The sequence below is a fragment of the Danio aesculapii genome, chromosome 9 (genome assembly GCF_903798145.1).
Source record: "Danio aesculapii chromosome 9, fDanAes4.1, whole genome shotgun sequence".
NCBI lineage: Eukaryota > Metazoa > Chordata > Actinopteri > Cypriniformes > Danionidae > Danio > Danio aesculapii.
Window position 1 is genome coordinate 30,002,774 of NC_079443.1, and position 27,356 is coordinate 30,030,129.

A 27,356-nucleotide genomic window follows, 5' to 3' on the forward strand; every position below is an offset into this window, starting at 1 on the left:
GATATGAATAAGTGCCGTGACTGCCGTAAATAAAGTGTTGTGATATTGGATGTGAATTTATGTGGTGTTGTAAAACAGCTATATTGAGACAGAGGCACCAGAAAGGCAGCGGTTACAATGAGCATGATAATACGATATTCCTTCGATTTCCAAGACATTTTAATTGTCCATGATCAAAAATCAACATACTGCACACACCTAATGACTTACACAGCTTTCTTTTTCAAGTCAGAATGACACCAATCGCAACTTTCTGCCGTACATCATGTGTACCAGGTAAGAGCACTATTTGGCAGTAAAAAACAGGTATAACTGACCCCATGTAACGATTATGAGTTTCTGGGCACCACCATCTCCCAGGATCTGAAGTGGGACATTCACATAGACTCTATTGTGAAGAAAGCCCAGCAGAGACTGTACTTCCTTCGTCAGCTGAGGAAGTTCAACCAGCCACAGGAGCTGCTCGTACAGTTCTACTCAGCTGTCATCCAATCCATCCTCTGCAGTTCAATCACCGTCTGGTTCAGCTCAGCTGCCAAAACTGACCTCCATAGACTACAGCGAATAGTCCGGACTGCTGAACGAATCACTTGAATGCACTACCCTTCCTACACTTTAAGAACTGTACTCTTCCAGAGTGAGTAAAAGGGCTCGCAAAATCACTCTGGACGCCTCACACCCAGCACACTTCCTTTTCGAACTGTTACCATCTGTTTGGCGCTTCAGAGCACCAAGCACAAAAACAGCCAGACACAGGAAAAGTTTCTTTCCTCAGGCTATCAACCTTATGAACAGTTAAATATTCCCCTACTGTGCAATAAATATGTGCAATACTTTCTCATACGCACTTGTACACAGCACCTTAAATCAATATACAATGCAATACCTTCTCCATTCGCATTTGTACACAGCACCTTATAACCTGTATATTTAGGACAAATCTGTACACACAATTCAACATCCAGATTTTTTGACTAATTGCATCTCTGTTCAATGTTTATCGTCTCTATTTTTTCATATTTATTTTGTGTTGTCACTTGTCACTTTATGTACACTGGAAGCTTCTGTAGCCAAAACAAATTTTTTGTGTGTGTGAAGCACATTTGGCAATAAAACTGATTCTGATTATACCAAATCCCAAAAGAGAACCACAGGCATTACACATTACTCAAATTACTCTAATGCATACTGAAGCCTTCAAACTCAACCTTCAAATTCTATTTATCCAGCAGAATTGCATAAAATTATTGAAAAGGAAACACCTAAACATTGGTGAAAACATGGCTATTTTCAACAAAACCAAGTTACTGAATAGTTTTTAGATGAATCAACTTTAACGCACCTGTATCTGAAACGCGAGCCCATGCGAATGAACCCCGAGCGAGCGGAGCTCTTTTGGACGGGGCCACGCAGGCGGAAGAAAGCATGGTGCTCTACGGCACACTTCCACAGATGCTTGCAGGCCTTTGGATGGTCCATGCGGAAGACAAATGTGTGCTCCTGCTCTTTCCCCTACAGCAAAGGTCAAAATGTAAGGGCAAAAAATTGTCATTTATGCTTTGCTGTGACAAAACAACCACATAAAAAGAAATGAGAAATGAAGATGACAAACAAATATAAAGACTTTTGGGAACATTTAGAAAAGCTTTATCAAAAGTCTAGATTAGATAAATGAAGCTTATTTGCGTTACCCCTTAAAGGTACACTAACTGCTCTTTCGTCATACTGCCAAACCTAACCAGTCTGCTAGTTATTACACAGGTTCAGGGTGCTTTTCACACCTAGACGTTTGTTTTGCAACTCACGTCAGCAATCATGCTCGGATCGGCGCCAATGAGGTGGTCTTGGCTCGATTGAAACGAACTCTGGAGCAGATCGATTGTAGTGAAAAAGCAATACCAACCCACACACTAAGGCCATATCTAAGTGCATTATGGTTATGTAATAGCCATATATATATATATACGGCTATATGAAGAGAGAATGGTAAGTAGGGCGGGATATCATTCCTACCTGTAAATGAGCATTTCATGTCGAATACGAAAGTGAAAGCATGCTGAACTACTAATGGACAGCTGTTTATCTATTAGGAAAATTAACTGAAATTACGATCTGATATTTTTTCTGTATTTTAATCTTACAATATTTTGTATTAGGTCTAATGTTTCATTCATTTGTTCATTTGCATTGACACCTCGGAAGAAAGGTTGTATCTGCTTCATGATCTAACTGCAGTCTCGCTTATAATGTCTTATTGCTTATCATCATATTAAAATAATCATCAAATTAAAATAAGGACGCATGACAACAGAGCGGATTTCGTGGGACTCTGAAAAATAAACCCTGAAACTCTGACCAATTGTTTTAACTGTTTTGGGGTGTTTAGAAACTTTGTTGTGTGAAAGTGAACCGCACCAAGAACAAAAATAAACATTGTAACGATTTGAATCCCTGTTTCGGAATAAAACAATCAATCTACAGATGTGAAAGCATCCTCAATTATGGCTGTGATCTGCAGAAAACGTGCAACTAATTTACATGTAGCTGTGATTTACTGCAGTTGTGATTTACATTGTTGTTTTTTTTTCTGTTTCTTAAAAAAGTTTGCTGGGATTGATTACAGTGTGGAAAAATGGCCAAAACATGTAATATATCAACATAAAGATAATAATAATGTAATTGATTAATTAATAACAATTGTTACATTTACTTTCCAGTACAAATCATAGTACTAACATTAACACATAAAAGCGGAGCATATACCTTTTAATTCACATGACATCCGTAGGTTTTTATTAATTGTATTATAATTCTTCAAGTTTAGGAAAGCTGTTTTCCAAATCTATTTTTAAAGCGACTCACAACACCTGCAGAGATGAAGTTTTTGTGAAGCAGGGTGTTGCTGTGGTTGGAAAAGATAAGAGGTTTATGGCAAACAGAGCAGCTCCAAGACATTGAGAACATCCTGTTCATTAAACATGTTCAACTTAAGAGCCAATGAAACGCTTCCTTTTGAGACAGCATATTTATGTCTTGTTTTCTTCCAATTTTCATGATATCTTTATCTGAATTATTGCCCGTGTAGAGCATTTCCACACAATCCTCTGCGAGTTTCCATTTAGATTTGTTTTTGACAGTAATAGTTGTAATAGTAAATTGGATTATTACATTTTGCAATATAATACAACTGTATTATTTGTATTGGCCTCCATTACATAGTCTGTTACTGTGACAGAGAAAACAGATACCTACAGTGACTCAATTTAATTTCCATTTTACTATTTGAGCAAATTAAATTCTATCTGAGGCTCTGTCAGTTGTAAATCTGAACCATAACCTCATTTGTGAACTGTGAAGTTCCTGCCAGATTGCAAGTGAAAATATAATAAATGTGTGCACAGAATTGATGAGGTATCAATATTAAAATTGCATAAGTATCCGATTCTTAATCCAAGTATCCGATTCCAGAATCTAAATCAATTCAATTCCCAACCCTAGCCTGAGCCTGCTATTAATAACAGCCTAAAAGGATCCCGTTCTTTGACAAACACAGGTCATGATCAACTGGATTAAATAATCCTGGAACAAACTTCTAGCCTCAACAATAAACCTAATGTAGTGCATCAAGCCTCATTTTACCAAACACCTTTACCTGACTGTCTGACTCAATCATGTGTCAGAATTTACATTGTCATAGTATATGTTCAAATTTAAAAGAGTGATGGGTGGATTTGTTCTTCTATTCAAAGCTCCTGCACTTTATAAAGCGTGAAGTGCCTCAGATGCCAGGCATGCCTGAAGGCAGATCGTCATTTATTAACTCAAGCTGGCAAGATGCCAACAGTCTTAACAAGAACACATCCACGCACACACAATTTCTCACACATAAACAGAATCGACTGACACAAACTTCACATCATTTTCAAGCTGGCAGAAACCCATGCAGCGCAGTATTAGTAGTTTAAATATAAATATGTCCTAATACACTTTAGACTATAGCTTATTAGTTATGCATAAAAGCACACATTCATTAGTTTACAAACACCCAGATTTGCTCAAAGGGGATTTAAACTATGTTAGAATCAAGACAACAAAGAGTGTGCCTATTATTTTTGATCACCCGTAAAGATTTGTGAAACTGTATGCGTGTTTGAGCTTTGTCTTTACCTCTTCGGTCTCCTGCATTACCTGTTCGTCATCCTCCACTACCACCAGGGTGAGTTTGCACTTCTTGAAGTCCAGACGTGTGATCTTGGGCCTGTGCAGACAAAACAGTTTGCTTTAGATAAAATGGCCATTGTTATTACATTTATTGAGGTATGACCCAGCAGTTGTCAAATATTGAAGATGTTGCCAAACTTTGGGTAAAATTTTAGTGTGATAAATAAAACTAAAAGCATTTTTAAGACCTGCACAATTAAAATCAACAATATAATATTTTGAAATGTCTCTACTTTGCTACTTTTGCCTCCAAATTTAAAATACATTTTGTGTCAGCAATTTTATGAGTTTTCTTTTACTTATCCCACATAATATAAGAGATATTTAAGATGTCTCAAGAACAATGTTTGTTAAAAGTCAAGCCTGTACTGGGCTACTCAAGAGCAGGGATTTGTCCATAGTATCTAATCTTATGCAGAGTGCAGACTGCATGATTTTAGCCCCGATTTTGACTTGCCGATAGGTTTTAAGAAATCGCAGACAAATGCCTGGAATCACAGGTAAATCAGTGCTCGTTCACGTGAGTAACAATCACACAGTGTGAACTATCAAAGATGCTAGATCAAAATCTGATTGAAAATTACATCTGCGATTACCTAAAGCTAATGAGAGAGCAGCATCCACTAGTATGGGTATCTGCAGGCCAGCAGGAGGTTGGAGATGTTAAAATGGCTTCGTTTCAGTCTATTTGGACCCAAGTAATGGAGGAAAAACTAGTGGAAATTTTGCAGGAGCACCCGTGTCTGTTGAGCAATTGTCATCTGAGCAAAATCACGACCAGGTTAAAAAAAAAAAAAAAGTAGAGGAGAAATTGCTAATTCCCTTCAAAGGCCAGGAGAGCAAAATAAGTGCATTTTCTACCCCATTAAAGGCTTATTTCTCATTATGTAGTAAATAACAAAAGATGTGTGACCTCGCGTGTTTCCATGTCACTTCTTGCGTGTGTTTGTTTGTGAGAGACGTAGCTTGAGGACTGAGACAAAGTTGTTGGTGATTCTTCCTATTCCATGGTTTCCGCTATATTCATTCTTCCATGACAGGGCGCCACGCCAAAATTGATCCCGCCACGGCTACATTGCAGCTTCTCATTCAAAACATTCAGTCATGTTTTTTAATAGCAGGTGATGATCGTACCAAAACGTATTAAAAGGTAAGTGAATTATACCAGCGCAAACTTTTCTGTAACCGTAATAGTGCTGTGCGTAATTTGTTTAACCCTTTAAGGATACATGCTGACAGACAGGTGCGTGATGCGTGAGGCCAGCAAACACGACAAATAGCCGTTTCACTTCAGGACGCACTAATACCAGCCTGTATGTCTATTGGAGACAATCATAAATATTCCTAGCAAATCTAATAAATGTTGGCGACATACTTATTATATAAACGCACTAAATCACACTTCAGCAGCGTTTATTTGAGAGCGCACAAGAAGATCTGCGCTTGAGCAGCGTATATTTGAGGGGGCGTGCAAGAAGTTTTGTGCACGAGCAGGGGAAATCGGCGTGCAAGCAAAGAGATTCGCTTGCTCATAGGCTATTAAATAAATGTGATCTCGACTTGTAATACTGCGCTCACGACATTTGTTATTAAAATAACGCCACAGGTAGTTGCTAGATCTGTGTAAAAAAGGCCTGCCTCCACAGCTGGAAAAAATCCTAGAGGAAACATTGTATACTAATGTCATGCAGTGGGAAACCCCCTGTTGCGGATCCATCTTGCAGCAACGAAACACTACCCCAGATAGTCATGCAGTGTAAGAACATCTGTGACACGACTACTTTGAAAACTGTACTCGGCATTAGTGATCCAAGATAAGACAAAAAAACATGGTTTATAGATGGATTCATCATTACTTGCTCAATAAATAAATGTAGTTATTTCTAAACAAATAAAAAAAAGTTACAACTTGCAGCTTTAAAGGTGCAGTAAGTGTTTGTCTTCAGAAACTTTTTTTGCTATACTAGTTGAAAGTCTCTTCACATTCCAACAGTACTGATTGAAGAAAATTATCTAACTGTGTTTATATGTATTTTTTTATTCTAGGTAAGGCATACGACTGAAAAATGTTTGTCCAATTAAATATTGTTAGGCCGACAATTGCCTTAATTCTGATAAATAGCCCAAACTGTCTGTCAGCAAATGTAGATTCGAACAACTGTGCACCCATTAACGCAGATCCACCGATGTGCGTTCACAACATTTGCAAGCTGGAGGAAGGATGACACCATGGCTGAAGTATTTCTTTTAGACAGGTAATGTTACTGTAAGTTTTAAAAATATTTAAGTCACACAAAGCTTATATAGATTTTGCTGTTACGAATGAGTTATATGCAGTAAGTGTTGTTCAGCCACTTTAATCTTCTGGAGAACAATTGATGCGACTATTTTCAGTTTCATAAGGGACCTTTTACAACATCAATAATGTAGATTTTTAATAATTTAACAACAAAACACAAGTAAATAGCGCTATTCCGCCTAGCCTGCTTTACTGAGGTGAAGTTGGTTTGTATTTTCACATTGGTTCAGTTTTGAACAATGACAAACTGTGATGCGGTCCCTACATTGTTTACCATGATACTCTGAAAATTCAGCCTGAACTAGCATGCAAGTATGACTTATGAATATGTGTAATGTGTAATGTGCTAAATATAATACAGTTTTTTGTTCAGAATTGTAGTTTCATAAAGTACTATAAAGTTTTCTAACTGGCAAATGACATGATCTAGTGGGTCTCTGTCATCTTTAATGTGTGCGATTTCAGGAGGCATGGCTTTGGATGACAGGGCAGGGATTGCTTTTGAAAGATATTATGCTAACCGCAAAGCATTTAGGCAGATCACCTACTGCACCTTTAATGTTTGGAAATAATAAACTTTTCAGATATAGATTTTTGCAAATCTCTGGATTTTTTATTACAATTTCTGCTAGTGGTGCGGAAAAAACCTCACCATAGCAGCAAATAAAAAAGCAGCAATTTCTTTGGTAAAATTGTGTTCCTGAAAGCACTCTGAGCAACATTATTTGTTTTTAAGGATGAGCTATGCATAAAAGGTGTAAACCGTGTGGTTACATTACCTGTCAAAAAGGTTATTAACTATTAACTAAGGTTAACTATACAAAAAATAAATACAAATCAGGTTAGTGAGCGCTTACCAGAAGAACAGGCCAATTTTAGTTTCTCCCTCAAACACAAGCACTCCAGTGGGGGTCAGACCTAGGCTGTATTCATTTCCGTCTCGTGCCTGGAGGAGGAGGCAGCAACATAAAGAACAGATAAGTTCTGGATATACCTCAGAGTGCCCCTTCCTCAAGATCCTGATTTGAATGATATACTGCATGCTTCAAATATGTACCTTAACCATATGCATGTCCACTCCATACATCTCCAGCCATTTGGCCTTATTAAGATAGTTAATCTCCGCTTGTGCTGGCGTCTGGCCTCTGCAACACCAACAAACGAGTATGGTAAAACAAAACAAAGAAAATGAAATAACCCAAACTACTGCACATCTGCTGTTGATTGCAGCACTTCAAGGTTACAGTGATGGCTCATAAATCACATGCGGAGTGTTCAGGGTCAACAGTAGAGCTTTGGTTGAGTAGACAAGAGAGATTGGAGGTGATGACCTACACATTGACTCTTATTCACCTGCTTTACATTTAGATTTCCTCTCTAAAAGCGGACTTAAAAGGAGTCATCATGAGGGTTAGGAGGTATGTTTTTATAGAGTATACCTGCACTCCTTCCAAGCATTGTAAATGGCTACTTCCATGTCTTCTGTCTGGTTTGGGATGAAGCGGAATTCTGACACCAGGTCAAGTCCGTGCTCGGCAGGGTCATAATCGCCTAGTTCAGCTGAAAGGTGCAGGTGCCAAAGATTAACAACCAAGTAGCATTATGCAGTTTTGATTTGTTTTCTGTTGTGTGACCATTATAGTTATCGGAAATCAATGTCCCATCATGATGTGCTTTGTACTAGAATGTTTTGTTAGGTTTGTTATACTCCTTGCAGTCTGTTACATGTTACAGTTCAGTTCAAGTTGTTCTACTGCAGTTACGGTGAGATCATGAAGAAATCTTGATCAGAGAGAACCAGAACAAATCATTCTCTTCAACAGATTAAAAAAACAAAACACTCAGAAGCAAAACTCTAAACCTGAGATTTAATGACTGGGTTTCCAAAACAAAACTGATTCAGAAAAATGAGTCCTGTGCATGTAGAAGACCAGAGCAAAGCACAGTAGGAAGAAGGGGATTAGGAGGCCTTTCTTTTACAGATCCGCACTAATGAGCTGTCATTTACGTTCGAGACCGAGATATTTTTCAAAAGGATTGACCAGCTTTTCTTTCTGAGATCTAAAATGAAGAACAAACTTTGAAAATGACCTCTTGTCTAATGACTCCAAAAGATGAAAAGAATGTGTAAATTTAGTGTAACATACACAAGCTTTCAAAAGCTTGAAATAAATTGATGGAGATTAGCAAGATTAGATATTTATGTTATAAATAACTGTTCAAAATGTGTTTAAAGATTTAGGGACGCTCTGATTGATCAGTCGAATATCGGTATCGGCCGATAATCACATTTAATGACTCAAACTGTACTGGCCAATCTCATGAACTGATCGCAGACACACATGCGCTCCCATAAATTACAGATAGCATACAGCAGCTACAACACATAAGGAGGTAAATGATGTGTGGAGTCGTGAGCGATCGATTCGCTAGCATCAACTAAAATATTTACAGATGTGATGTGCCTTCTGTTTATACAGTCTATTGGTGTGACTCTGATGAGTGATGTTCTCTTTGTTGCAAGTGCAACCATTTTATTTACCGTGTTTTAAGCTGATGTGACACAAGCGTCATTTTTCTTAACAATTTTTATATCTGTGTTATGTTATTTTCTGTAAAGCCACTCTAGGCCATGATATGGTTACACCTAAATAGTTAAAAGAAATGTGTTTAAGGGATTATATGCAACATCCTTAATTTATTCACTTAGGTGAGGCAAGATCTCCACTTAAGTATCATACTTAAAGTAAGCTTGAAGCATTAATATCGGTACTCTGTATTGGCCGATCACCATGACAAGAAATCGGTACTCTGCATCAGCTGCAAAAATCCTGATTGGTGCCACCCTACAAAGATCCTTTAAAAAGTATTTTTCACAAAATTAACTTAATGCCAATGATAATGAGCAAGGGTACTTCAAAAACAAACAGCACCAAATAATCATATTTGAAAAGATCACATGAGACTAAAGACTGGAACTCAGACTTGCCATCTGTGGAGTAATGTGTATGTTCCATGCACTTTTTCTATGCACTTTTGATTAAATAAATGCAGTATTGGTGGACATAAAAGACAACACTAGCTATGTTTCAATCCACCTACTTTTATGCGCATTTTAAATATGCGCATAAAAAAAATAAATAAAAAAAAAAGGTTGATGGAAACGCCAAGATGCGCATAAATTTTGATGTAGGATTTGATTGTAGGATAAACGTTTTATTCCATAAGAAAAGATGCGCATAAACTACGATGGAAACACTTTTACCAAACAAATTCCAGTATGAGCATTAAAAGGTCATGTGATTTTGTTATGAGAGATCATGTGATGGTAAAAATGTGTGGTGAATGGACAAACTAGCGGGCTGAGCAGACTAAAACATCTGAAATGTTGTTTTGGTCATTCTAAAATGCCTTAACCATATCATTATTGATGATCTCCAGAATCAAGAGCATCTGTGGTCTGCGTCTCATGCCTTAAAGCGCCACTGCGCAATCACTGCGTGTAAAGAAAAGATTCACGGAGCTTCTCCTACCGCAGCAAATTCTGTTTTTACTGTTGATATTTGGTGCCATTTAATTAGGAAGTGATGTTTTTGTTCTCTTTGACTTGGATGGAAACTGTTTTATTCACACGTCTTTTATGTGATATTATAATTTTGCGATCAAGTTCATTCGCATTTTTGGATGGAAACATAGCTGCTGATAAACATACACTATTCCACAATTGCTACCTACCTCAGACTTTTGAAGAGCAGTTTAAGTCGTTGTAACTAATGTTAAGAAAAACAGTCGCTTACCTTGTAGAGCATACGATGCCAACTCCACGGTTGTGTCGAATGAGCATTCTAACCTAGAGTAAACAAAATCAAGTCTATTTAGACGATCTCTTCACATATCAGCTATCAAAAACCATAACAGTTTAAAATGACTTATTTCACAAATCTGAAATAGCTAAAGACAAAAATGTCAGAATTCTTTGGACACAGTTCAACTCTAATCTTAAATATTAAACTTCACTTACTTGCCACTGAGAATGTCTTGCTTTAACTGTAGTACAAACAGGTATCTACAACAAATAATACAGATAAAATGAGTGCAAAAGCGAACAACCAAGCGAATATTAGTTGTGTGTTAATGGTATAAACAGGGAATTAACCTTGTTAGCTCCTCATGCAAGTTGTTGGGCTCGGAGGAGTAGAACTTTACTCTCATATGGAGGCAATACGGTGGTCCAACTGAAAGTCAGAAAACACAAGATGAAATATTCAAAGCAAAACTGCTTACTAGAAATGTGAATTTGTACTGCAAAAGTGTCAAGTTTGCTCTGGTATGTTTTAATACAGAACACTGCATAATATAATAGGAATTACAGACAGAATGCCAGCGATGAGATACAGAGACTTTCCATTTCATGGTTCATTATTACCTGCCCTTCACGGACAGAGTTAAGCATTAACCATGTACTTTTGAGAGTAGTCACAAAGACTAGCTAAAAATGTTGCTTCGTTCTAAACCTTTGCTGCCTACTAGGGCTGTGGCATTTGGGGAAAATATCTAATTGCAATTTTTTGACAGATATTGTGATTTAATTTTATAATCAAGATTCAGCTCAATAATCTGTATTGTACAGATTCGTATCGCTTCTTACTGTAGTGAGTGTTAGTTGAAAAAAAGAAACTGAAAAGATATTAACTTACTACAACATTTACTAGATTAAAAGCCATTGGCAATACTATCAGTTGAATTTTTTGTAAGACACTCCTCATAAGGCTGCCTGTGATGCTTTTTTAGGTGCTGGTTGTTGTATTTTCTTGTGAATTGGCAACAATCCTTTTACAAAAGAAGTTTTGTTCAGTGCCTGTGACTTTGAAACCAAAATATTCCCATATATATTACAGATTTTCTTTGATATTAGTTACCACTCGTCCGCACTTTCCTGTTTGTTTGTTTTTTATTGTGGGTGTTCCACAGAGTCCAGTTGCATAATTCTGATTGGGCAGAATGAATGTGTCCTCACTCAATTGGCTAGTAAGACTGTCACACACAGATGGCAGTCACACATTTGCTCTGGGCGGGAGAAATTAAACAATACATATATATTTCATATCGCAGCCTCTTTCGATTAGCTTATCGCAACATTTTAAATCGCGATTGCAATTTGATTTCGATTAAACGCACAGGCCTACTGCCTACCTAGATAGGATAGGTCAAGTTTGGAGAAGAGATTCTGAACAAATTACAATGGGTAACTCTGTATGGATAAATAAATCAAACATATCCAAAACAGCTTTTTCCCAAGACACCAATTTATTTGTTAAAAAAAAAAAAGCATACAACTTACTTTTGACTTGTTTTTTGATGCTTTTGGTGACATCAAGCCAGTGCTGTAAATATATGAAAAAGAAATTCAACAAATGTATTACTAACATTGAGGACCTTTAGTTTGCAGTTTAGTTTTTATTGCTTTAATACACACACTCATGGTAGGTCTTTAAATGAGTTTATTCAAGATTTACTCATTTACTTTTTTAACCAACATTCATTCACTCATTCATTCATTCATTTATTCATTCATTTATTCATTTTCTTTTCGACTTAGTTCCTTTATTAATCAGGGGTCGCCCCAGCGGAATGAACCGCCAACTTATCCAGCTTTTTAACCAACATGTCTGATGTCAAAAACAGCCATTGGCTACTTTGGCTGGTGGGTAATGTGTGATTCAAATACTGTGGTCTGAACACCAGAAAATTCTGTCCCTTTCGTTGAGCTGAGCTGCTCCAACAGGGTGATGCATAAACAATGTGAAGGGAGGGAGGAAGGGAGGGTGGAGGCACTCATGCTGATGGAAGAATAGAGCATCTCAATCTCTCCCACACATTCCTCACACACTCTTCCCTCCCTCTTTCCACTTTCTGCATAAGATTCAGCATTAGCCTGAGCTGTGCCTGCTGCTCTTCACTTCTGACAGAAGTGTCAGGTCTGAAAGTTTAGAATTCTGAGGGGCTGAACAAAAGTTAATATACAGCTTATTCTGAAAAGGGAACCATCAGAATGGTTCAACTGAGTGTAAAAGATAACAAATGTTTACCTGTGGTTGATGGAAAATTGGATATATAATGCAAACGGATTCACTGAAAGTAGACTACTCCTGGTATAAATTTTTGTTAATGCAAACAGCCAAGAATTTTGGGAGTTATGTTCAACTCATACTCACTTCACTGGCTCTCAGCAATGTTTGCATTTAATAATGCTGTAAAGGTTTAAAGGGGCTAACTCATTTCTTCAAACCGCTTCATTTAGGTTCAACAGAAAAGAGAACCACTCGAGGGTGAGTAAATAAATAGTGAGACATCTGAACATGACAGGTCCATCAATCAGCTGACATATCAAAGAACATCTTGCATCCACCCTTTAGATATGATTTTGCTCTTACCGGGACTTGGGCTGAATCCATAAAGCGCAGGCCAAAGTAATCCTTCTCGACAACATCCAGGTGATACATGATCTGTTCAAACAGCTCTGCACCTTTGGCTTTTTTCTGGAGAGAGAGAGAAAACCATCAACAGTGGCTTGCAGGAGGAATGGGAGTTGTTTCTGTGTGTACATGTCATTACAATGTTGTAAAATGCTCTAAAATACATGTCAAAGCAACTCTGGAGTTGAAGAGCATGTGTCCTCATATAGTGGGATGACAGATGTTGAAACAAACATTACAGTATGCTGGAGGAAGTGTGTCATCATCGGGAATAAAAGTCATGCAGACAGTGACACACAAACTTCATATTTATATAGCCTTTTTATGGTTTAATATTCACATGCATTCGTCCATTTAAGTGGTAACTTGATTAATTTATCCAACATTTACCAAATTCTGTGGCATTATAACACTCAGCACCTTATGTACCCATCTACATACTTGCAGATTTTTTTCTATTTAGCCTAATTCTTGACCACTGTGCAACATATATATTTTCTTGGCCACTATGCAATAAGTAAATTTTACCAAACATTGTTAATATTTTAAAACACCAAAAAAAAAAAAAACATGCCAACAAGCAAACACAACCATAACCCAAACAAGACCTCACACTATTTTTGATATCTCCGTTATAGTTACACCCCTCACTGCTGATTGGCTGCAAGTGTGTTTTGGGACTAGGTTGGACACGCTGGTCAAAAGTGTTGGTTTGAATATTGCTTAGCATACCTTTAATGTAGGTTTTGCTCTACACAAGAAACACAAACTATTTAACTATCTTTAAGGCTTATGCCTTAAACAAATCATCAAAAATGATTTAAAGAGCTCATATAAATCTAAACACTCCACACTTCAATCTTGATCATGATAACACTGAGCAGACCTCAACAACTTACCCACTTGATTTCAACTTTGTTTGAATTTAAACTTCATTCTGAACAACTTCATTCTGCATTTTGTCAGGTCAATGAGGCACATTGTGGCTTCACAATGATGCAAGTTCTTACCCATGACCACCAAAGACATAAACAAAAAGAAGAGCAGACAAATATTTCACAACGCTGGATTTAAGCATGTGATAAATGTTACAACCAAAGAAAATGAACACTGGAGCCAATTCAGAACTGCACAAATGTAAATCAAAGTCTGTTATTTGTTTATTTATTTATTGCCACATCAGAAACTTCTGACTATTTTATGGCAAGATCAATATAAATAAGAACACATTTTACACATTAAATTTTCATGTCAATATAGAATACTTATTATACTTGCTCCCAGGGCCGTTTATATCGCAGTAGATATTTAGCCACATTATGTTGATGTTGATGTTTTGTAACATCTCATTTTCACGAGTTAGCTTAACCAATTTAGCTTAAACAATTCAGCTATAGCGCATGTCTTTGGATCTGTAGGGGAAAGTACCCGGAGAAAACCCAAACCAACACGGTGAGAACACGCAAACTAAACACAGAAATGCCAACTGACCCAGCTGAGCTCGAACCAGCGACCTTCTTGCTGTGAGGTGACAGTGCTACCCAGTGCTCCACTGTGCTGCCCAACATGCAATAAGTAACTCAAAATTCTTCTTGACGAGACATTTTTAAAAACAATCGCCAGAGTACTTGGAGCTTAAAATTCTAGTCTTGTAATCTTTAATATTTCATATTACGGCTGCACGATATCAGAAAAATCGGACATTGTGATATTTTGTTTTGCCACAATATATATTGCAAAATGAATATAATTTCACCAAATTATTTAAATATCTCTATTGGGAAAGCTCTTTTTATATGAAATGCATCTGCATAAGTTTAATAAATTACAAATCAAAAGTAAACAAATAAACAGTGCTTTATTGTTTTCTGGGGTGTCTAACAGTATACAAGTATAGAGATTGAACAATCAACTGTAAAACAACATGGTCATCATACAAATAATGAAAAAAATAATAATATTTAAAAATATTCTTTATCTGTTAATCTTTAATAAATAATCTAATCCTGCAATGTGACTACTGCAGTTACACACACTGCGATATCAATGCCCAAATGATTGTTCAGCCCTATTTCACATTCTGACAAAATATGTTTTAAGGTGAGGGAGATTGCATGTTGGTGGTGCATCGTTCTTCAGTTTATATAAACGTGTCAACCTCTAGTGACAAATTCAGCATCTGAATATACCATATATACGGTTTAGTCATGCCTGGTCTCAAAAAAATCTAATTTGAAAAGTATCTTTCATTTATACTCAGGTTGATCTCTTGCAGTTTTCAAAGTCAGTTATAAGTTTGATTTCTTGTTTTCAGATCAAGCAAATCCCTCTATCATTCATTAGCCTTAATTGCAGCAGTGTATAGACAGTTCCATGCTAGTATCTCCTCCATCCATAAACCAAAGAGTGCTGACACACAAGCATCTCACCCAATTGCTTTGCTTCAAGTTGGGAAGATGGCTTAGCAGTAGCCCGGGCGCTCTGCACCGGATGCTCACGCAGGCCCCAGTGAGTTGGCATAGTGTACAAAGCATCCCAGCGAGCAGCAAGAATGCAGACAAAGAGTCCATTGTGTGCTTGAGTGAACCCCAGGCTCAGGACTCACATTGTTCAGCTGAGGTTTTCCAGGCTGCTAGGCCAACATACAGCCTTTGGAGGCGCAGTTACATTCCTCAGTATGCTTCCAGCAAGCAGCACAAATAGGAGCACGAGATTTGATTACTTGCTCTGAACCCAAATCCATCACCTTCTCTCAGTAGGTAATATTTGATATTTGCAATTATCATCATCAATCGAGTGAGTGGGATGTTTGCATGGATAACTAAAGTGCTGCACTGATTTTGTGGTAAAGCTTCATATCTGTTATTCATTTTTTCTTGAAGTTCTTTAGCATTTTTTTTTTTGTATTTTACACAGTAAACCAGACAATCTGGCAGCATCTCTTTTAGTCACTAAGCTCCAAAAATGTAGAACTGTCTTCCAAATTAAGTGAGAGTACCCTAGAATTCATGTTTTGAAAAACAAGTTAAGACATCTTTTTAAAGTTGTGTACGAACATAACAGTGTTTGACGTTCGTGTATTTCATGTAAATGCAGTGCTTCCCACAGGTTTGAAATATACTTGCGGTGGTAGCCGGATTGAAACGATTTACCCACATTACAAAAATAGTTAACTATATGCGACAAACAAAACAATTACATTTTAACAATAATTTTATTTATTATGACACTATTATCGGGTTTCTTTTCAACGGGTTAAAGTAAAAAAGACTATTCACTATTTCTGTTCTATTCAGGAGCCATGTGCACCCACTGACAGGTAAAATCTGCTTCTCTTTCTTTCAAGTTCAAAGCAAACTTGAATGCCAAAGCATCTTAGATATGTACAGTTGAAGTCAGAATTATTAGCCCCCCTTAATCAAAAGGGGGCTAATAATTCTGACTTCAACTGTATATAAAATAGCCTATGTAATATAGCCTAATGGCATCATCAAATTAATAATATAGCAAATGAGAAATAAATGACAGACAATATCTTTTTAAATGACAGACAATATCTCTTTAAATTATAATAATTACAAGATTAAAACGTGTAGATTATTTAAATAATTAAAAATAAGGTCATGCAAAAACGCATATGATTGATCACAGCTTTAGAAAGCAAAATCCGAAACTGGGACATTTTAGGAGAGTAAGAAACCCCGGCCGGAAAATTTTAAGTGCCAAAAAGGCAAGTCTCTGTGTGTCTGCAGAGCATGTGAGACTGTCTGTAGGATTGTTGACGGTTCATGTGCACACAGAATGAAACAGGTAAACGAGAGAGGTTATTCCACTACTTAATCAATCGCGGATGTTTGGTTATATTAGGTGGATACAAAATAGTGTAAAAGGATGATAATAATAGTAAAAAAAATGTGTCACTAAATATACCTGGGCGGCCCGCCCAATTAAAGTCTGTGTGTGGGAAGCACTGATATGTATGTATGCACACATATAGATATTGTATTTCCTTTTATGTTCTTATATTTGTCTTGTGTTTATTTTGTTTTTAGTATTTGCTTATATTTGCTTACATCATTCAAAGATTTATTGACCTTACATGTTTTTAATATTTGGTTATGCCTGTGAAGCACTTTGGTTGCATTTATAAGGTATAATTCAGCCAAAAATGTCATTTCTATCTTCATATAATGATGTATTTGCGGCCGCAAAATCACACATGAGCTGACGCACTGTTTGTTTACTACTTAAAGGACTCACACGTGCACGTCAATGATGTCTGCTTTAGTGAACAGAACCTGCATAGGCTGTGAAAAACACGTAATAAAGTTGCAAACTACATTCAGTTTGTTGCAAACTGAACTCAAAGTGACGGCAGCCATGACATGAACACACTCGGCAGTAAAAGTGAAACCAAAACCGCACACATCATTTAAATGATCATATCGCATTTTAGAGTAAAGATCACGACAAGCATTTGATATGTTTTTTTCTTTCATAGTGAACACAAAGTGTTGTTCATGAAAATAAATGTTTACTGAGTCAGTATAACTACTTTAGCCTATATAATGTGGAATATAACGTAAGAGGGAATCTGATAATGACAAACGTCTCATTTTACCAGTAAAAAATGGTCTAATAATGTTGTCAATGACAAATGACAAGCATATGTCTCAAACACAATAATTCTACTTCAGAATTATGAATAATTATTTTCTGATGTCATCACTGTGAATTAACAATCAGAACATGTTTAAAGTCATTCCAAGTCTATACAAATAACATTTTGCATTTTAACCAACAGTATACCTACACATAATATTATTATTGCTGTTTTACTGTTTGAGAATAACAATAGCCTACTCATATTAACATTTATTTTACATTAACAGAATTGTGAGAAAATCGTGATCTTGATTTTAAGCAAAAAAAACTGTGATTCTCATATTAGCCAGAATCGTGCAGGCCTATTTCCAAGTACGATTCAACGCCTGTAAACTACCATTAAAATTCAAGTATCACAGCATCACTTTTTGAACTGAAACACAGTACATGACAAGCACTAAAAAGTTGCAGATAAAATAAATAAATAAATAAAACCCTATATCAATTTACTATCACCATTAATATACATTCAAAACATTTTTAATGGAACAGTTCACCCCAAAATGAAGATAGTCACCATTTACTCTCACTCTGCTTGTTACAAATAGGGTTTCTTTCTTCTGTTGAATACAAAGTAATATATTATTGGAAAGCATTGAGATCTATAGTTGACTTTGATTTCAATATTCCTCATAATATATTGTTTTGGGTTAATAAAACACATAAAGGTTTAAAACCACTTGAGGGAGTGAAAAAAACTGGTGAGAAAACTGTCTTTATTGGGTGAACGATGCCTTTAAAAAGTGTCAATAAATTAGTCAACCTCACAAACAAGCGGGTCGACACAGCCGTAATGTGTGCTTTTCCTGATTTGTGACACTGGGCTTTTCTGTGTAGGCTTGGCTCAATAGTGAGAGAACATACATGTCAAGGCAGGAAATTAAGTGAACTTGAATCCTCCACCTCCATGCTGGGCAGTGAAACAGCGATTCAGCATTTATGTGTATCCGGGGCGACTGCTTGAAAGGCTTTTCCTTGGAGATGCACCAGATGGTCATTGCATGTTTGTGCAGTGTACGAACTGTAAATATATTTATGTCCCTTCTTTCTCAGCAGCATAGTACTAGCCTATTCAATGGGTGCGTTGTCTTTCGTCTGTCTAGAAAGGTGCAGTGGGTGGCTTTCTGCACTTTGGTTCTTAATGTGTGTGAACAGGAGTTCTTAAAAACAAAACAACACGTTAAAGTAAAAAATTATAATAAAAGTTATATGCATTTTTAAAATATATTTGTATAATGATATGTTATATTAGATTCATAAAAGAGATTATTCACTTTTTTTGAGGATCAGTCAGTTTTGTGTCAATATTCTGAAAAAAAAAATAGATCTTTTATTATTCCTGTAACTTAACTCAGGAAAAACAGAATAAAAGCAGAAAAATCTGTGTTCTGACGTGAGCTTCAGATGGACCAAAAGCTGGATTTAAAATAAATAATATAAAATGTACAAAAATTATAATAATTACCATCATCATCATCATCAAATTACCATTTTACACTTCATGTAAAGATTTATTATTATGTAACCAAGTTTACTGGTCAAGTTTGATCTAGATTTCTGAATATTATACTGCAAAAGTTGAAATTTTAGATCAACTTGTTAAATAAATAAATAAATTTATTAATTAATTGATTAACTAATTTAAATAAATAAATAAATAAATAAATAAATAAATAAATAAATAAATAAATAATGCATTTTTTACTTAATTTAAAAAGCTGGGAAGACTGACATTTGGGGTCTGTTCTTTGTACCTCACTTGAATAATCCAAGATGATTTGACATATCCTGGATCTTTTAATCTTGATAACTGATCTTTGGCTAATTTAATTCTTCAAAAAAGTTGGAGAATCAGATTAAAATGTCTGGATGAAGTGATCTGAGATCGCTGCATGTGTTGTGAAGGACAGATCTATCTAAACCATGAAATCATGATCAGCAATCCGATTATCTGATGGCACAGCGTAATGACATCATCTGAAAAATATTCAATTATCCATGTCAGCAAAATTACATAAAATTCACAGTAAACGGTTTGTTAAATTTGATACGCAATAACTTTCCATCGCTGTTGTGGGCTGCACGCTTTAAACTTTAATGTGTCAAGAGTATTTATTTAATTAGTTTTACATTTGGAGCGGATTTTCTAGTGGCCTAGGCCTATTGAGAGTAAGGAATAACTGGCTGTTTAAATTAATTTTCCATCAAAAAAACATTTCAATATCAGTAAAGGTCTCTGCAACTTTTGCGTAGCATCAAATTACTGTCATATTAGCGAATTGTACTAAATTGTAGTTTTTTTTGTTTCAGAGTGCGGATTGCATAATTTTTGATAATAAATATATATATATATATATATATATATATATATATATATATATATATATATATATATATATATATATATATTTTTTTTTTTTTTTTTTTTTTTTTTTATAATTTTCAAAAACCTATTATTATATATGAAGAGGTTAGATGCAAAAACCTCAATATGCCTTCTGAAATGTCAGTAATATCACTTTTATGGCAAAGAACAAGTCCTTTTCCTGCTCTTTAAAAAGAAATACCTTAACATAAACAAAGGAGGCTGTGAAAAATGTTCATTTTCAATGGAAAATTCAGACGGCACTTTGAATATTTGCAATCATATTTATATTATTTTTTAACTATTTACTATTTTCCTAATTGCATATAACTACTACAGTCAAAAAATATCAGAATTTGGTATACTTTCAGTATTCCCTTTGCTTGAAAAGACCCAATCTAATCCTGTTTATTTGAAATAAGCCTGCTCCCGAGCAGGTTTGAGCTACCAGAACTGTTGCTATGACAATAACTCTCGAATACGTTTTGCAGAATGAAACGATCCTGTATCATGTCAAATTGTCAATAACCAAATCCAGCTAATTGAGTAATCCACGTATGAAGAACGGACCCCAGTTCATCTTTTATATTTGGGGGACTGTTTACTCTTGATTATAAAGCTCCAATTTTTCAGTCAGCACTAGTGAATATTCATAATTTCCTGTATGACAGATCTGAGGAAATCTTCATAACAACAACAAAACTGTGGCAGCTATACAGAAAAAAAACCAAAGCAAAAATCATGGCAGATAAAGATCTTCTAGCAAACCATTAATTGTTTCCTTGCCAAACCTCAAATAGGCCATTAGTAATCTACAGTGACCAGCCTAGAGACACCACTGATGTTTATCAAACCAGAAGAACAAAACACAGTAAGGCCACAGTAAGCAGCTAACTTATTACTACAACAAGAAACTTCTCATATATGATGCCAGACATATAAACATGCAATCTCTGGATAAAGTCCACAATACAAGTCTCTAAATATGATATCCTTAAACAGACATATTTTAGCCTTTGATACAAGCGTACCACAAATGTGAATAAGGCTCAAATAATTACAGTACATGTACGTAGTTTTCCTTGCAGTAAAAAAGTATTTGACGTGGTTTGCAATATGCAGTAAAAACATACCAAACACTGATTCATTTTATTTAAAACAAATTTTTAAAGTGTTTGAATTCAGAAATAATGTGGGAAAAGAGCCATTTTGATCTGAACTTACTTTAGCCCAATCAAACAGTAACTGATTAATAAACTAGCACGAAAGCACACTGAATGGAGTAAAACTTGCGCACTGCATTGCAGAATATACTACCCACTCTTACTGTACTTCTACATATTTCTGCTACACCTCCTTATACTTTAAGCAAATTATGAGAGTAACCTCTGTTAAACTGTAAAGCTATCAGCAACTGCCAAATAAAGCTGCTTACGAGTGTGCTTAAAGAATGTAATAACAACAATCACTACAACAAAATAAGCAGCATTAACTCCTTAACCATCAACAGCAAAATGTTTAGAAATTACTAACACTAAGTGGAAATGAGTAAGACTTTCAACAGCATATGTACATGTTAGAAAAGACTATATTATGTACTACTACATTATAAATGTAGATCAAAACTTCATCAGTGATTTACACTGATTTAACCTATTTACCTCATTGCATCAGAAATAGTGCATTTCCCAGATTTACAAATATTCCAGTAAAACAGCTTATAGGGATTAGAAATTAAAAAAGCTTACAGTTGTAAAAAAAAAACCCCAAAAAAAACCAAGAAACTGATGCAAGTAATTTGGATATTAAAACACACACACAGACACACACACACACACGCACACACACACACAGTGATCAGAAAAGAGATTGTCACAGATATTCTTGTTAATACCTCAGGGGTAAAACATAACATACAATTTATGTTTGTTTCCTATATTTTAGTAAAGTTAAACCAGAGGTGCCTCCCATAATTTAAAGTTATAAATACTAAAATTGACCATTAAAAATATTATATAGCTTTTCTGTTTGTTTTTTATAAAATAGAAATAGCAGTGTTGAGCACAAAACAATTCCTAAACCTATTTAATTTAACTAAATTAACATATGTTTGTTTAAATTATAAATACAGACAGACAGACAGATTGATTTTTGCATTTATCTGCTTATGATGACCTACTGAAGACCACACAATAAATTGCAACAAATTAAATACATAATAATCTGCTATACTCTCTATAGAGGACTGGTGACATAAAATGTGCTCTTTAACAGCAACAAAACAAAACTGGACTAAACTACCAGTGTGAATAATAAGCCTAAATTAGAAATGAATATGAGATGCAATGACACAGTCATACATCAAAGCTAACTGACCCACACATTCATGTGGAGGTCAGGGGTATTCCTGCCAAAGGCTCAAGCAGCACAGCGTAAACAGAGGCATTAAGAAGCTGAGGCGATCAAGTCATTCACTGTCCGCACAGTGCAGTGACCACATGCTACAAGAGGCATGACGGTATTATGGCTAAGCAGTAAACAGAATGACACGCATCTGGGTCAGATCTCTGAAAACTCAGCTTGAGAGAAGACTCTGAATGATCAAAATTCAAATCAAAAGTAATAGTGAAATAACGTCCTGATTAAAGTTAAACACTGCACATAAAAAAAATTAAAACTGGTATAACTGGGGTTTTAAAAAATATTCACACATTCATAACATTCTAACTTTCTAGCTAAAGAGACAAAATACCCAGCCGATGGATTTTAGAGAGTGTTTACACAAATGAGGCCTGGCTTGACAGAGGAAAAGCACAGAGCCAAAGTGAAGCCCATTAAAAGTGAAGTGGTGAAAGTGAGCTACAGTTAAAACTTATAGGACTTTTAAAGACGATGCTGGATAAAAAGGCTCTGTATAGACTAAAGCAGTGTTTCCCAACCCTGTTCCTAAAGGCACACCAACAGTACACATTTTCAACCTCTCCCTGATCAAACACACCTGAATCAACTTATCATAACATCAGAAGAGACTCCAACACCTGAAGTTAATGGGTCAGAAAAGGGTGACATCCAAAATATGTACTGTTGGTGTGCCTCCAGGAACAGGGTTGGGAAACACTGGACTAAAGGAACAAACTCAATCCAATCAAAATGTATGTAATCTTAGTATAATCTTATAAAGCAGAATAGCATTTTATGTTAACAACAACAACAACATTCACTGATGTAACATATATTAAGCTCAAAATAAGTTTTTCTAGGCCTGTCACACAACGCAGTAATTCAAGATAACCACAATAACTAGTATAAATTTAAAATGAGGGAAATTTGAATGTATCAGTGCCAATGAAGGATTACAGCATGTAATGGTCAAAAAATGCTCAACTTGTTAACATTTCTGTAATGTTCATGTCATGCCAAAGACTCTGATCCTTACAATTTCACAAAGTTGATCACAAAAGACGCTTGTTTAATTACTGTGGGAAAAAGAAAATAAATGAAAACACTGCTTAAATTACACATTAACAATCAAAAACATGACTTTGTGAGTTATATTTTATAAAGATGAATGAATAACTTCAATTACGTGTTTGACAAGTAACTGTCAGCATACAAGTTATGCTGACTGGCTGCTTGAATCGGGTAAGACTGAATAGTAGAAAGTACATGGGCAAAAATCTTACAATATAAATCATTAAGATTTCTTCTAAGCTCTATAACACTAATGTTGCCTAGTGTAAATCTCTGTACTGTAGTTTTAACATTTCCTGCAAAAAATTTATGTACAGCTAATGAAGAAGCTAATTTAAGCAAATTATTTACATTTCAATATTATGTAAAAGTCGTTTGTTTTACAAAAGTGATTAAAGAGTTCAGCAAAAAGAAACACGTTATGACCAAATCACTTTCAGAATTATACGAAAATGCCCTTCATTAGACAAAGTTTGATATAATATGCTGAAGACAAAAAGCATTTAGAAAATAGATTGTGTAGTTTAAGAACTAGTTTAGGCCGTTAGGAAAAAATGCCAAAAAAGAAAAAAAAACATTGTGTCCTCCCTTCACATGCATATTAATTTGTTCATATTAAAGCCACGGCAGCAAAACACAGGCTGTTTAATGGTACAAATTAGGGTTCCACAACATGTTATTACAGCATCGATATCACATGTGCACATCCACAATAGTCACATCGCAGGATCTGCAACGCAGAATCAGGATTGAGTTAGAGTTAAAAACACACATGATTGTAGAGTAATTGCAAAGTTTAACCATAAATTAACCACCCAAAAAAGTATAACTTGCATGTGTTTTAAGGCCTGTGACTGTGTACGCATTAAGCAATCAGGCACAGGAAATAAAAATGTTAGTATCTTTAAGAAAGATTAATACAGTATAAATGAAGATTATACACTGAAAAAAATTATTCTGTAAAATTGTTGCAAACAATTTAAATTGGGTTAAATTTAAACAAATCAAATTGAGTAATATTTAACCTAATTTGCTTGTTTAAATTCAGCCCAAATAAATTGTTTACAACCACTCAACTTAAAAAAAAAGTAAATCCAAGCAATCATCTTTGAATATTTTTTTCAGTATACAGTGTTATTTATTTTACATTGAATTATTCTATTTGTTTACCTGAATACTGTTAGACTCTCAGAAAAACCAAAGCATTTGTTTAATTTGTATCTTTGCTTTACTGTATTCATCATTACATTTGATGCAGATGTGCTCCACTACAAAATCCTCCTATTTCATCCAAAATTATTCTAAAACTCTTCATCCTTTCCAAATAGAGCTATTCGTTTCATCTGTTAAAATTATTGTATTACTATACTACGATTAAATGAAATACTCAATATCGCAATATGTATCGCAGAAAAAAAAAAAAACATTGCAATGGCAGTTTTTTTCCAATATCGTCCAGCTAGGGCTGGGCGATAAAACCGGTATCGGTATTTATTGACCGAACACCATTGTCAATATCGATAAAAAAAAGATTTGACATGTAGTTTCGGTATGAAGCTCTATACTTTTATTAAAATGGCTGCTGAGTGTGCACCTTGGAAGCAATGCCAATAAGCTTAGGGTGTCAGTTTGTCACTTCCAAAAAAGGCACAAGACGTGCATATGTGAGCAACCAGCACATGGTTTGCAAGTGGCGCACATGTGACCCGCGCATTTTCCAGGTACATCTAGTTAAAAAACATCTTAACTTTTCTGAATGCTGTGCAATGGTTTGTCTGTTTGTCATCCTCTGAGAAACGGTTGATGGTTGCCTAGTTATAAGAGACGCCATTGGGAGCGCAAGCGCAAATCGCATAGAAAATGGGGAAGGAAACCAGATGCTCGCGCTTGTCACTTCAGGTCAGAATAACAGCACATGCGAAAATGAACACTGTACAGCAGCAGTGAGGAGATTTTAAATAAAAAAGGATGTATGGGTGTCACCAGAGTGGCTTTTTGGTTTCTTTTCTTGTGCATCCCAGCCACTAGCTCACCATCTGAGAGAGTTTTTAGCATAGGGGCTAATATAGTCATTCAACTTCACAATCTGTAATGATGCAATATGTATTTGAATAATGATGGTTGCTTACTCGAAAGCGCAGATGTGATTTACTATAATTTGTTATGTTTACAGAGTTTGAAGTTTACTGTATCATTATTATTGACATCTTAATGTTTGCTTTATTAATTAATTTAGTAATTAATTAGTAATTTATTATCACACTTTACCATTGCACACACTTTATAACATTATATTTATCAAGTTTAAGGGTCTCTTTAACACTTATGTCTTAAAGTTGTGTAATGTAATGTGGATAAATCCTGCTGTTGTAAATTGAGGTAGTAATGTTGGTAAATTAAAATAAAGTGGTCAAAAAAGTTAATAAAAAAATCCTAATATTCCTAAATGGATGAAAAAATGCAATAATTATTGATACTAAATTATATGAAACAAGATATCGTGATCATTTTTATTGTAATATTGCCCAGCCTAAATGCAGCCCTAGTACAAATTAGGCTGAGGTTGAAAAAAGGTTTGAAAAAAAAGCTTCATATAAATGTCTGACTCTTATGTTTTGATCATAACAGCTTCTTAAGATTTCCCAATCTCATCAGTTAAGGTAGTAACAATTGACAAAGCCTTTTCAAACTGAGCAAGTTACATTTGCCAATTAATTACACCTCTAGTCACCACCACTCACTCACTGCATGCTCAGGTTTTCTCCCAGGATTATGTAATAAGGACACAATGAAGAGCATTCTCTTTGCCCTAATAGAGTATCAATGTGACTTGGTAGGCAAGGACAAGTTTCTGTCCGAGCACAGGCTGAAAGCTGATGTCTGGATTCAGCCTTGAACTTCAGTCAAGATCATCTTTGTGAAAAGCAATTAGATTTTTTTTTCACAATTCAACCACAACAACAAGAACTGACAAGAAACTGAACAAGCACATCTGGTTATGTAGACAGTTTAGTCAACTCACCGGCAAGTCAACACTGGCATCTGTGCCGTCTAACAAAGACACTCGACAGGTGATGATGGACTTGGCATCTCCAGCAGCAGGGATGTGTGTTGTGGCTCGCTGGGCTTCCCGGAGTCGAGCTTTCTCAGCATGTTTACGAATGGACCGCCTGCCCAGTGTCCGGCGCAGGAAGCTCAACATGTTTAGGAAGATCTGTTAGTCCAGTCTAAAACAAAGATCATATCCATTTTAAGAGATAGTTCAACTTCAAAAAAATTAAGATGGTGTTGTCATTTTCTCACGCCTTAACTGCTTGAATTTCATTTTATGCTTAACACAAAAGAGTTTTATTGTAGAATGTTGGAAACTGGTAGCCATTGACTTCCATAGTTTTTCCCCTTAACACTACTGTCACTGGCCAAAGTTTAACCACATTCTTCAGAATATACGCCTTTGTGTTCAACAGAAAAAAAAACCTCATAATGGTCTTAAAGAACATTTTCACTTTAAGGTAAACTATCCCTTTAACCAGTTTAATTATGCTGTCTTGCCATATAGTTATGCCATACTTAAAGCATAGCTTGGCACCTTTTTTGAACATTCACCTCAGTATTTGTTAAATAATTCTGATTACTATTATGTAAATGACATCTGAAATAAGACCACAGTCACAAGAAAAAAAACATGAGTCAAAGTCAAAACATGAATGTCCTCCAAACCAACATTTTGGTCCAATTTATATAAAACTATTTATGTGGGAAAACGGTCTAAATCTTTAGAGTATAACTACAAATACTAACTGCAAGGTTAATACTTAAGTAAGTTACCTTTATATTTTCTTTCCACTCAATTATTATT

At 35.5% G+C, this 27,356-nt stretch overlaps 1 protein-coding gene across 5 annotated transcripts in view; it reads right to left on the reverse strand.

Moving 5' to 3' along the window:
- Positions 1 to 27,356, reverse strand: part of epb41l5 (erythrocyte membrane protein band 4.1 like 5) — a 59,215-nt gene that overhangs the window by 31,123 nt on the left and 736 nt on the right. For 4 of the 5 annotated variants that reach the window (XM_056465405.1, XM_056465403.1, XM_056465401.1 and 1 more), the window contains exons 2-12: positions 26,520 to 26,724; positions 12,955 to 13,059; positions 11,862 to 11,904; positions 10,677 to 10,755; positions 10,542 to 10,586; positions 10,318 to 10,370; positions 7,960 to 8,080; positions 7,578 to 7,665; positions 7,378 to 7,466; positions 4,168 to 4,258; positions 1,343 to 1,512 (exon numbers count right to left, since the gene is read on the reverse strand). In XM_056465405.1, the coding sequence (XP_056321380.1) occupies positions 1,343 to 1,512; positions 4,168 to 4,258; positions 7,378 to 7,466; positions 7,578 to 7,665; positions 7,960 to 8,080; positions 10,318 to 10,370; positions 10,542 to 10,586; positions 10,677 to 10,755; positions 11,862 to 11,904; positions 12,955 to 13,059; positions 26,520 to 26,699 (1,064 nt within the window). In that variant the 5' untranslated portion in view covers positions 26,700 to 26,724. The remainder of the gene's footprint in view (positions 1 to 1,342; positions 1,513 to 4,167; positions 4,259 to 7,377; positions 7,467 to 7,577; positions 7,666 to 7,959; positions 8,081 to 10,317; positions 10,371 to 10,541; positions 10,587 to 10,676; positions 10,756 to 11,861; positions 11,905 to 12,954; positions 13,060 to 26,519; positions 26,725 to 27,356) is intronic. The other variant, XM_056465404.1, reaches the window with a different exon arrangement.